At 41.6% G+C, this 13,260-nt stretch overlaps 1 protein-coding gene across 1 annotated transcript in view; it reads right to left on the bottom strand.

Annotated features, from left to right (window-relative positions):
- Nucleotides 1-10,852, bottom strand: part of PHACTR2 (phosphatase and actin regulator 2) — a 195,126-nt gene extending 184,274 nt beyond the window's left edge. The window contains exon 1 of the mRNA XM_042782041.1: nucleotides 10,731-10,852. Coding sequence (XP_042637975.1) covers nucleotides 10,731-10,852 — 122 coding nt within the window. The remainder of the gene's footprint in view (nucleotides 1-10,730) is intronic.
- Nucleotides 10,853-13,260: the final 2,408 nt, after the last annotated feature.

Genomic DNA, 13,260 nt, shown 5'->3' with positions numbered 1-13,260 from the left:
GATGTCCCCTGTGACCATGGTCCCAGGCCCTCAGGATCAACTACTCAGTCGCTCTGGGTAGCTGGCTGTGACCAAGCAGTGACCACAACCTAGCCCCTTGTCAGCTGTACTATACACCTGGAGAACCACCGAACTTTTGGTATCAGTCAAATACCTTAACCGCTACACCATGAGAGCTCCTTATTGTTTAATATACTGCTAGACAATAAACTCCCTGTGTTGAAAAGTGTTACACAACGACTACAACAATGGACTCAAACACAGCAATGATCATAATGATGGCACATGACTCAGCAATATTTCATTCTGTTGTACATGGGATTGTCATGAGTCAGACCCAACTTGACAACAACTAAAACCAATAACATACATGCATAAATAAATGTACACACACACACACGTGTGTGTGTGTGTATTCCCTATCTAGTACCATTGTAATGTAAGCACCGTGAGGGGAGAGTATATTGTTTTTACTGCCTTATCCTTGGCATGTTGGTGATAATCAATAAATATTTGTGGAATGACTGAAGCAGCTCCATTTTCCCCTCTCATTTCCTCATTTTAAAAGAGAGTTGATAATACAGTACCAACCTGAATCAATTGTGAGGATTAACTCATATAATCCATGGGAAATAGATTCTTGCCTACTGTACTATTCAATGAAATTTAGCTAATATAAAAGCAAGTTACCTAAATATAATTTATTTCAAAAAATAAAAGAAATATATGTTACTTCCTTTAAGAAAAAGAACGTAAATGCCCTAATTCACTCTGAAATACAAAAGAACTTCATCATTAAGGACATTCAACTTCAAGTTAATGTTTAAATTCACACTGACAGGTAACCTGGACTTGAAGAATTTAAAGTAATTTTGAAGTAAATTTGGATGTGGAAATAACAAAAAAAATAAAGTAACAAGGAACCCTAAGTGTTAAATCTTATCTTTGTTATGGAAATTTATATGAAATTGTGCTTTTGGTATATCATGAACTTAGAGACCATCTAGTCCAGACTCTAACCCAAGCAGAAATTCCTTCTGACACTTCCCTTCCAAGTGGTCAGGAAACCGTATAAGTCTTTCCTAATATTTCAGATTTGCAGGTCAGTTCATTCAGTTTCTTATCGATAGACTGTTTATAGAACCCAAATCTATCTTTCTATAGAACCCAAGTCTGTCTTAGAACCCACCAACCCCTCCTCGTTTTTTTCCTCTGTAAGCTTCATGAGGGCAGACTTCAGGTATGTCTTTCTTACCTGTTTCCCTGGTAACTCTAATGCTGCCTGGTGCATAATACGTGGTGAAAAGTGAATGAATGAGTGAATAAACAGAGTAAGTTTAATCCCAGTGGTTGTGGTTAGGTGCCGTTGAGTCTGCGCCAACTCACAGAAAACTATATATAACAGAACAAAACGTTGCCTGGTCCTGCACCATCCTCAATCATTGCTGTGTTTGAGCCCATTGTTGCAGCCATTGTGTCAGTCCACCTATTAAGTCTCCCTCTTTTTTGCTGCTTGTATCCCTTACCAAGAACGATACCCTTTTCCAGTAATTGGTCCCTTCTGATGATGTATGCAAAATAAGTGAGACAAAGTCTCACCATCCCTGCTTCTATGGAGCATTCTAGCTGTACTACCTCCAGGATGGATTTGTTCATTCTTCTGGCTTTGCTGTTGTTAGGTGCCATTGAGTCAGTTTAGACTCATTGCAACTCCATGTGTAATAGAATAAAATACTACCTGGTCCTGTACCACCTCCACAACAGTAGGTATGTTTGAGCCCATTGTTGCAGTCACTGTGTCGATCCATCTCACTGAGGGCCTTTCTCTGTCTCACTGGCCCTCTACTTTACCAACCAAAATGCCCTCCTCCAGGGACTAGTTCCTCCTGATAACATAACACGTCCAGAGGAAGCAAGACAGTCTCATCATCCTTGTATCTAAGGTGTCTTCCGGCTGTACTTCTTCCAAGACAGATTTGTTCATTCTTTAGGCAGTCCATAGTATACTCAATATTCTTGGTCTCTTGGTCTATGTACAGGTTCTGCATGAGCACAATTAAGTGTTCTGGAACTCCCATACTTCTCAATGTTATCTATAATTTGTTATGGACCAAGAGGCAGTCATTTGAACAGAACAAGGGGATACTGCATGATTTAAAGTTGGAAAAGACTTATACCAGGATTATACCCTTTCACCATACTTATTAAGCTATGCTGTGCAAACAACCCAAGAAACTGGACTATATGAAGACAAACATGGCATCAGGATCGGAGGAAGACTCAAATCAAACGATGTATCTGTTTGATTTGAATTTATGTTAATGAGGAAAAACAACTCTGAAAAGGAAGATGTGAATGGTTTCACAACCAAAAGGATGTAATCGATGTCACTAAATTACACATGTAGAAATGTTGACTTGGTGTATTTTTGCTATGTATATTCTCAACAACAACAAAACAAACAAAACTTAAAAAAAAGAATAGATTTGACACATTGAACATGAATTCTTCCGGCAGGCCATGGTATATTCCATATTGGTAGCCAACACTGCAAATCAAATGCATCAACTCTTCTTCAGTCTTCCTTATTCAGTGTCCAGCCTTCACAAGCATTTGAGATGACTGAAAATATCCTGGCTTAGGTAAGGCATACCTTAGCCCTCAAAGTGACACCTTTGCTTTTTAACACTTTACAGAGGTCTTTTACAGCAGATTTGCCCAGTGTGACACAAAATTCCTGTCGTGTTTAGCATTTTTCCCAGGCTATTTAACAATAGTGTCCTCCCCGAGCCTCCTTTATTCTATCAACCTTCAACTAGTCCCCATGAGATCATTAATCATATTGGCTACCCTCTTTTGAATATTTTTGAGTTAGTTAAAAAAAATAAAAATCCTGGTTTCTTTTTTTCTCTTTTTCTAAAGTGAGGTGAAACTCACATAACATAAAATCAACCCTTTTGAAGTGAATAATTCACTGGCACTTAATACATTTACAATACTGTACAACCAGCACCACTATCTATTTCCAAATCTTTTTCTGAAATATTTTGGCTCATCAGCAGGAGGGATGATTTTTCCATCAAATGAGGAGGTGAAAGTTGTACATGGTACAGCTTTGGAGAAGAAGAACCAGATGCATGGGTGTCAATTTGATTCTGCCTCCCAGCAGCCCTTAGGACAGAGACAAGCTGCCCCACAGGATTTCTAAGGCTGTAAATCTTTACAGAAGCAGACTGCCACATCTTTCTGCTGTGAAGAGGCTAGTGGGTTCAAATCTCTGACCTTATGATTAGCAGCCGAGTGTTTTGACCAGTGCACCACCAGGACCCCACTGGAGAAGACCATTACCAAAAAGATCCCTGTGGTTATTTGTAGTCACTCCCCCTTTCTCCTCTCAGCCCAATCAACCACTTTTCTACTTTGTAACTCTTTTGTATCTGGCACCTTTTACTTGGCTTTTTTTTTTTTTTTTTTTTTTAGGTTAATCCGTATTATAGCATGCATCATTAGTTCATTTCAGTATAGTAGTCTATTGTATTGATATGCCACATTTGTTTATCCACCCATAACTTGGTGGGCATTTGGAGAGTGTCCACTTTTGCTATCAGGAATCACGCTGCAATGAACATTCATATAAAAGGGATTTGTGAAATGTGCTTTCATTTGTCTTGGGAATGTACCTAGGAGTTGAGTTCGTAGACTGTGTTTAATCCTTGGAGGAATGTTATCCAAAGCAACTGCACTGTTTTAAATTCCCACCATATCCTCACACAAACTTTGGAATGTTTTCAGATCTACTTGACAAAATCAGCCAATGACAACCTAATGGATCACGATGGCCCACTTCTGTTGTGTACTGGGCACCATGAGGTGGACATCACCTGATGGCAGCTACCAACGATGACATCGCATCATTACAACAACAATGCAGCTTTCCCTCACTGATTTGAAGTGTTACCTTTAAGATACATTAAATTCCCACATGCGTTATGTCTATTTCTTAACTTTTGAAAGTTTCATCAGTGAATTTTAGTTATTGTAAGTTCATAATACAAGTTCTGGAAATTAGCTGTCCCCTATTACTGATCTTTTCAAAGTTCTCTGGCTATACTGTCTTTTTTACTTTTCCATATGAGTGTTTGAATAACTTGTATGTTGTTGTTGTTGTTGTTATGTGCCATCGAGTAGGACCAGACTCATAGAGACTCCTCGTTGGGTTTCTGAGGCAGTATCACTACAGAAGTAAATTGCCTTCCTTCCGAAGAGTGGCTGGCGGGTTTGAACCACCAGCCTCCTAGTTAGCAGTCAAGTGCTTTAGGCACTACGCTACCAGAGCTCCCAACTGGTATGGTACTGGAAAAAAAATTTTGGTATTTTTATTGAGATAACAGTATACAAATGAATCAGTGGGATAGACATTATGGTTACAGTAAAATAATTACTTCAGATAGATGTAGTTATAGAAATTGTTGTTAGGTGCCATGAAATCAGCTCCAACTCATAGCGACCCCCTGGATAACAGAAGGAAACACTGCTCGGTCCTTCACCAGGCTCACAGTCCTCAATATGGTTATAGAACTAGGTATCATAAATGCAGCGAGCTGAACAGGCTGATAAATAAGTGCATCTCTTTATGGGGCTCTGTCCATTAGGGTCCATATAATGTGGAACAGACAACACATTACCGTTAATAGTGTTTACTAAGGTAACTTATTCCCACAGGGAGACTACTCCAAAAATAAAAAAAAAAAAAACAAATAAACTCGGCACTTGGAGAAGCTGCATTAATTCTTTCAGAAAATTAGTAAGCTTTATCCTCAAAGCACTTTATTTTATTTTACTTGCTTTCAGAGTCTCTTAAGGTGAGGGATTTAGCAACAGTAATACAAAAGAGCTTCGTGGTCTCATTCCACGCAAGGACAGAGTTCACAGACAGAAGATTCAGGACTTGGCCCAAAAGAATCAGAGAAGCCTTCATAAAACCAAAAGAAAACTCACTGCCATCAAGGTGATTCTGACTCATGGCAATCCCACATGTTACAGAGTAGAAAGGCTCCACAGAATTTTCTCGGCTGTGATCTTGACAGAAGCAGGTCACCACGGCTTTCTTCTGTGGCACAGCTGGATAGAACTGAACTGCCAACCTTTAGGTTACTAATTGAGCGCAAACCATTTGTGCCACCCAAGGACCTGCCTTCGTAATATGAAGGTGGAAGACCAAGTTGTTTTGTAAATAGCTTTATCAAAATCTAGAGTGTAAACTCCAAGCAGCCTGAGTTTCTAAGCATGAGTCGGTTTCTTGATGTGTCCTGTGACTGGCTTTGTCTCCAAAGAGCCAAAGTTTAATTATCAGGGACACCTGGGAGACAGTCGCGTCCAGTGGCATCCAAGACAAATGCTCCTGTAGTGAAGCAACAATCCCAGCGAGCTGTCAGGCACACCTCTCCTGCTTCGGGAAACTTGCCAGCAGCGAAGGAGGTGGATGCAGGGCACCCTGGCTCTTTTCTCGGCTGCCAGAGAACTTCCAGCCTCGGTCTGGTAGGAAAGAGCACGGATGCTCCTGAGAAGGTGCTGTGCCTGCCCCCAGCATGAATTATCCAAATAAAATACAAATTATCCAAATAAAAGTACCCAAATTACATAATACGGTAAAACTATTCAGACACACACACACACACACACACACACACACCCTTTCTCTACCAGAGTAGATGAAGATTCCAGCTGTGACGGCCAACACTTCTCTCCAGGTGGGTATTGTGTCCCCTTTCAGCCCCTGGGTATGCATGTCACTGCCTCTGGTAAACCAAGCTTCAGGTCTTTCTGAACGCCCCCACCACCACTTTTTTAAAGCCTCTTTTTAACCAAAACCAAACCCACTGCTGTCAAGTCAGGCCTGACTGATAGTGACCCTACAAGACAGAGTAGAACCACCCCACAGGGTTTCCAAGGAAGCAGGTTGCTACATCTTTCTATTGAGGAGTAGCTGGTTGGTTCAAACCACTGACCTTTAGGTTGGCAGCTGAGCGCTTTGACTACTGTGCCACCAGGGCTCCTAGTTAACCTCTTTCTACTGGTTGGTTATTCAAGAATTGTGAGGGCTGTTCACCACCACCCAGCAGTCCAGTTGGATTCCTAGAACTAAGCTTTGTGATAAAAACAGTCAACCAACCCAGCTTAAAGGAAATCTATCAGATGAGGAAAAAGTAACGCACATACGTATACTCACAAATATGGATAGGTGGATTTGCGTATTTCCCAGTAAAAAAACAGGGCCTGAGTCACTTTGAAGGGACTGGCATTTGAGAAATGCTTCTCAAAGGTCTGTCAGTGAAAATAATGCAGCAGATGCAGGAAAAGATGCAGGCCTTCAAGTGTGTCTTAGTTCAAGGCTCTTGATATAATTAGGTAAAGTTTCTTTTCTTTGGAAGAACTTAAAAAAAGGTTTTTTTTGTTTTGTTTTGTTTTTTAAATCGAGAGTTACACACTTAATCTGGGGCCGTGGAGGCTCAGTGATAGAAGTCTCGCCTTCCATTCAGAGGTCCGGGTGTGATTCCCGGCCAGTGCAGCTCGTGCCCGGCCACCAGCTGTCTGTCAGCGGAGGCTTGCGTGTTGCTCTGATCCGGAATAGGTGTCGGCAGATCTTTCAGACTGAGATAGCATAGGAAGAAAGGCTTGGGGATCTGCTTCCAAAAATCAGCCAGTGCAAACCCTGCAGGTCACAACCATCTGATTCACAACCAATCATGCGAACGGTGCAAGACCAGGTGATGTTTCCCTCCGTTGTACATGGGGTCACCACCAGTCAAGGGCCAACTTGCCAGCAGCTAACAAGAACAACACACACTTAAACTCTCTCTCTCTCACACACACACACATGCATACATACACAAGCAGCTATTCTTCATAATTACATTTCAATAAAGGAGCATATCAGGTAGTGGCTCTCAATCTTGTTTGGACAAAAATCCTGAGGTTCTCAAGTAAACTATGTCTTCTCTCCTGTACCTACACATACACACATCCTTTAAGTATGAATGAGCATCAACAAAGTTTACCAACATTTTAAAGTCAAGGCAAGCCAAGCCTCATTCTTATCCCTTAGATTCCTGCCATTTTTCACCCTCTCTACCCACTCCAAGCAGCTCGGGTAGCACAATGGCTAAAGCATCTGACTGCTACCCAGAAGGCTGGTGGTTCAAACCCACCAGCCACTCTGTGGAAGCAAAACTGGGCAATCTACTTCCATAAAGATTTACCACCTTAGAAACCCAATGGGGGTTGCTATGAGTCAGAATCGACTCAATGACAGTGGTTTTTTTTTTTTTTTTTTTTCCCCTACCCACTCCATCCTTACCTCCTGGGCTTGAATGTCACTGATGACAAACATACACACAGAAAGGATTAGCATCCCTCTGGAAGGAAAAGGGAGTGGCTTGGTCAGGCACAGGCTACAGAGAAGACATGAGGCAGAGCGAGATCTAATTGACTCCATTTAGCAGACTCATGTGCACACACATGTACATATTCTGGGAGCAGAAACAGTTATGAGAATGAGGAGAGAATATTCCCGCTGTGTTGAGGAAAATGCAGAACTGAATGCCATCTTGCACGGTGCTACACTCAGATTAATTTATATTAATGTATATTAAATATACTAATGCTAGAGTACTTAAAAACATATCCAATGGCTCTTCATTTCTTCCTACCTCAGACAACAGCCCCTGAGTGACTTCTGATGTCATTATTACTCTGTAGCCAGCAACTCTTGTCTTTTCTCACCCCACCGATCCTAGCTGTCTCTACATCAGCCCTGCTTTGCTTTTCCTCTTCCTTCCCTGCACCTTCTGCAGCTATTCAGATCCACTTACTATCTATCCTTTTGTCCTTTAGATCCTTTTGAGAAATATATCTAGAACTATGCTGATGAAGTCATATTAATAAAGAAAACTGACAATGGAACTCCTGGGTAAATGCAAACTAGACTCCAGCAACCTTCCCCTTATCTCATAATAACCACCATTGTCACCAGGCCCTGTCTTCTCCAAACAATTTATAGTAGATACATGGAAGACTCATGGAACTGCAGCATGAGATATGATTCTTAACTTGACATTGTCTTCTTTTGTTTGATTATTCTGTTATGTGTTTTGCTCATGTCTTCATATCGATCATAAGTTCCCTAAATTCTCAAGATAGATCCCAAATGTAATCATCCATTGGTTCCTCCACTGCTGCTGCCCTGTCTAAGCCACCTCATGTCCCTCTGAGGCCCAGCAGCATTCTCTTGGCAGCTCTCTCAATTTCCAATATGGCCCCTCTACAGTATTTACCTCCCACATTTGTTGTTAGTTACCATCAAGTTGGCTGACTCATGGTGGCTCTGACTCATGGCATTGAAACATTGCCTGGTACAGTGTCATCTTCAAGAAGCTCTGGTGGTACAGTGGTTAAAGCACTGGGCTGCTAACCAAAAGGTTGGTGGTTCAAACTCACCAGCCACTGTGTAGGAGAAAGATGAGGCAGTTTGCTTCTATATAAAGACTCATAGCCTTGGAAACCTAATGGGGCAGTTCTACTCTGTTCCATAGGGTTGCTATGAATTACTTGATGGCAGTGGGTTTGGGTTTTTGTGTGTGTGTGTCACTTTCATGACTGTTGATATGTCTGAGTTCATTGTTGGGGCTCATCTTCCAGCACTACATGGGACAATGTTCTCTTGTGATCCATAAGGTTTTTTTTTTTTTTAATTAAAATAAATAAATAAATTGTGATTTGGGTGAATGTTTATGTGATCCACAGGGTTTTTACTGGCTAATTTTCAGAAGTAGTTTGGCAGGACTTTCTTCTTTATCTGGCTTAGTTTGGAAGCTCTGCTGAACCCTACCCACCATAGGTGACCCTGCTGGTATTTGAAATACCAGTGGCATAGCCTCCAGCCTCACAACAACACGCAAGCTACCACAGTACAACAAACTGGCAGATGAGTGGTAGACTTTCCACCCAGCCAGGATTAATTTGACCCAGTCTCTCTCCTAAACCCAGCCCTATTTCCCACTTTAAAATAGATCTTAAATCCTTGCGATGGCCTATAAAGCTTCCTGAGCTGGCTCCTGGCAGGCTTTCTGTCCTCACTGTCTCTCCTGATCACTTTCCTTCAGCCACTCCTCTCCAGCCTTCATCACGGTCTTCAGACTCAGCAAGCATATTCCCAGCTCAGAGCCTTTGTAACTGCTGTTCCCTCTGCATAAAATTCTGTTCCCTCCTAATGTCTGCATTGCTTCCTCCTCACTTAACGTCATCTAAGATCTCTTTTCAGGTAGCAAATTTTCAGGTGGGGGTGAGGGTGGGGAGAGGGTCTCCCCTGACCACCCTAGGTAAAAGTTGCACCTCGCAATCACTCTCTATTTTCCTCTTTTCTCCACATCGCTTACTCAGTACTAACCATTTACCTCTTTCAATTGAATTCAAGCTCCATGAAGGCAGGGATCTAGCCTGTCTGTCACTACTGTGTCGTAGAGACTGGACTGTTGTTGTTGTTGTTATGTGCTGTTGAGTCGAACCCGACTCATAGCGACCCCTTCTTCGGTTTCCGAGGCAGTATCACTACGGAAGTAGATTGCCCCATCTTCCTTCCGAGGAGTGGCTAGTGGGTTTGAACTACCAGCCTTCTGGTTAGCAGTCAAGTGCCTTAGGCACTATGCTACCAGAGCTCCCAGGGTGTGAATAAATGCATACCTGCTACATTGTTTCCATGTATTATAGGAACTCTTAGAGGAAAACGGGTCATTGGTTAATAGTAGGGTTCTGGAGAGACACTAGTCTTGCTTTGAGTCTTGCTGTTACTTATTAGTTGTGTGACCTTAGCAAGGTTTGTTTTTGAGCTTTGAGTAAAATGGCAAAGAGGGGCAGTGGAACTTACTTGAAAGGGAGAACAATTTAAACATAAAACAAACACAGAGGGGGAAAGCAGCTTAGAAAGGGACAGAAACAGACCTACACCAGGTGACAGTGGAGGCGGCAGGGGTAAATTTGCCACTGGAGAAATGTTACTCACTTGCAGCTGAATTCCGGGGCCTTCCAAGTAGGTGAGTCAAACAAACAAACAAAAAAAGAACTCACTGACATCGAGTCTATTCTGATTCATAGCGACCCCCTTTGGATCTCCAAGGTGGTAAATTTTTACAGAAGTAGATTGCCCATTCTTCCTTCTGTGGAGTGGCTGGTGAGTTTGAACCACCAACCTCGTGGTTAGCAGTCAAATGCCTTAGGCACTACACCACCAGAGCCCCTTAAGTAAATGAGTTGTTGTTACGTGCTGTAGAGTCGGCCCCGACTCATAGCGACCCCTCCTTGGGTTTCCAAGGCAGTATCACTACGGAAGTAGGATTGCCCAACCTTCCTTCCAAGGAGTGGCTGGTGGGTTTGAACCGCCAGTAAACGAGTACATGGTGAAAAACAAAGCAATTCTTTTTTCTCTCTCTCCCCACCAATTCTATTACGAGGCATTCTGTGTTTGCCACTGAGCTAGCAGAATGATGGATTCCTCCTGCCTGCTCTCAGGTTTGGTGGGTCCCACTCTGGGCTTTCCAACGCAGCCCCAGGGTACTACTTGTAAGGACTCAGGGATGGTGCTGACAGCGTGGGTTGCCTCTGTGGCTGCTGGAGGAAACCCAGTGAAGGTATTGGTTTGATTCCTCTGCCGATCTCAGACATAAGGAGGAACTAACGAGCTTTTAATGTGAAAGATCCTGATATCCATCACCTGCCAGTTTATCTGCAGCATCACTTCGTAATCCTGCCCAGTGATCACATTCTCATTTATGTTTACTGCTAATAGTACAATGGACATCCTCGGTTTTGTGGTCTTATGGGTGGTAGCTGAAATATCAGCCCCATAGCTCAGGCTTCTGTAACCAATAGGACAGACCTCCCTGTCTGTCCGCTTCTCCTTCCGGTCAGCACTGAGGACTTCTCAGCAAGGTTTTTTAACCTCTCTGAATCTCATCTGCGAAGTGGGGGTAATATTACCTACACCACAGCAAAAGACGTAACGTGCCTATTACAATAAACATCATTTATAAGATTTGCAGTTATAAATATACAGTACCAGCAACCAGTGACCACAGGATGTTCCATAGCTTGATGGGGACCTAGAATAATTCTGTTTTGTGCTTTTTACTCCTTAGAAATAATGTAATTGTTGACAGCAACAGAAACACTAAATCTTGAGAGCTTTGACAAGAAAACATTTAAAAATTCTTTAGAAGCTAGCCTTACCCCCCCACTGTGGGTACTTAGGAAATGTCGACTATTAATAATAATAACCACAAGGCAGCTATTTTAACACAAACATTACAAAGAGGAAAATGCTGCTCTTTGCCGTGAGGAAACAAAGCTCTGCACTGTAGCCAGCGTGTGGAGCGTAACTGTATGGCAAGAGAGAAGCAGGCTCTCTTAAGTATTTGTGTCAGGCTGTGCTGTCATTTGTGCTTGGGGGAAATTCCTGGAGAAGCATGTTGAGCAGCTCAAAGCCTCCCACAGACTTTGTTTAATTTCAAGCTGAGGTCAGAGTGCACCTGCCCTTCTTGACATCTGAAGAAAAGTGGAATTCTAATTATCTTCTCTGTTTGTCCCAGGAACACAGGAACGGGAACTGTAGGTCAGTGGCAATTCATGCAAAATGGAACATCTTCTTCTCAGTTGTATTCGAAGCACTAGGTTATTTCTTAGAGTCATTACATTATATTAAAACAGTGTATGTATGTGTGTGTGTGTGTGTGTCTGTCTGCTAAATGAAGTCAATTAATTCTTATAGGTCTGTCACTCATCCCATTATGGATATTTGGAAGCAACTTAATTTAGTTGTTTAAAGAAGACAACAATCTTTAAAGGGTTGTGTTATAATAAGGAGCTCTGGTGGCACAGTGGTTAAAGTATTTAGTTTCTAACCAAAAGGTCAGTGGTTCGAATCCACCAGCCATTCCATGGGAGAAAGATGAGGCAGCCTGCTTCCGTAAAGACTGGAAACGCTATAGGCCATTCTACTCTGTCCTATCGGGTTGCCGGGAGTTGGAACTGACTCAATGGCAGTGGGTTTGTTTTTTGGTTATGATATTAATGCTTGATAATATATGTTCTATTCAGAGGTTTTAAAGTGGATTATAGTTCTGTAATTTAAAAATAACTAGTGTTTCGTTGGATCCGACTTGATGGTAGTGAGTTTGGTTTGTTTTTGTTTAGTGTTTTGTTCTGTTGTGCATAGGGTCACTATGAGTCAGCGCCAACTCGATGGCACCTAACAACAATGAAAGGAAACTTTACATTTTGGGCTCTTTAACGGCCTCTAAGTCTAACTGCACCTCTCCTGCACTTAGCTTATGACATCAGACATAATGAAAACCAAACCGGTCGCTGCTGAGTTGGTTCTGACTCATGGTGGCCCCCTATGCGGCAGAGTGGAATGGTGCTCCTCAGGGCTGTCCGTTGCAATCTTTCCAAAGCAGATTTTGCCTTTCTTCAGAGGCACTCCTGGGTGGATCTGAACTGCCAACCTTTCGGTTGATAGTGAAGCGTTTATCCATTTGCGCCACCCAAGGACATATCAGATGCCCATTCAGCACCTGTGGAAGGGCTACAGAACACACAGCTCACTACAAAAAGCTTACAGAATTATTCTGCCATTATACCTGACATGATTATCTCTGCATGAATATTTTCCCGAAGTTTTATTCTTGTTTTTCCTTATAGAGTATTGTTTTAAATTGACAGGCAGTCAAACCTTTCAGCAATTTCTTTTACAGTTTTTGATAATGGAGTCATGTTAGAAATGATTTTCACACCTTAATGGTAAAAAATACAATTTTACATATTTCCTTTTAGTGTTTATTTATTTTCAACACATACATCTTTAATTCATCGGTAATTCATTGTATGTGTGTGTACCAGTGGTTTATTTATATTTTGTGTATGTGGTAAATATATATGTAACAAAACATTTGCCATTTTAACATTTTTCACATGTACAATTTCATGACATGCACGTCGTTTTTGTGTAAGGTGTGCAGTGGTGATATACTATTAATAGTGGTGATACATTATTAAACTGTTATTTAATAATGGCAATGTGACTTATTAAATTATTTATTGTGTATTGATTTAAAGGACAATGTTGCAGTAAAATAAAATATATATATGTATATGTATGTATATCTCCTGTCAACTATCTATGTTAAAAAATGGGAAGAATAGAGATCTATA

This window comes from Orycteropus afer, unplaced genomic scaffold (assembly GCF_000298275.1).
Source record: "Orycteropus afer afer isolate SDZICR_OR568_19922 unplaced genomic scaffold, OryAfe1.0 scaffold00226, whole genome shotgun sequence".
Classification (NCBI taxonomy): Eukaryota; Metazoa; Chordata; class Mammalia; order Tubulidentata; family Orycteropodidae; genus Orycteropus; species Orycteropus afer.
Note: the sequence above shows the minus strand (reverse complement) of the source record. Positions and strands in the feature narration are given on the sequence as shown.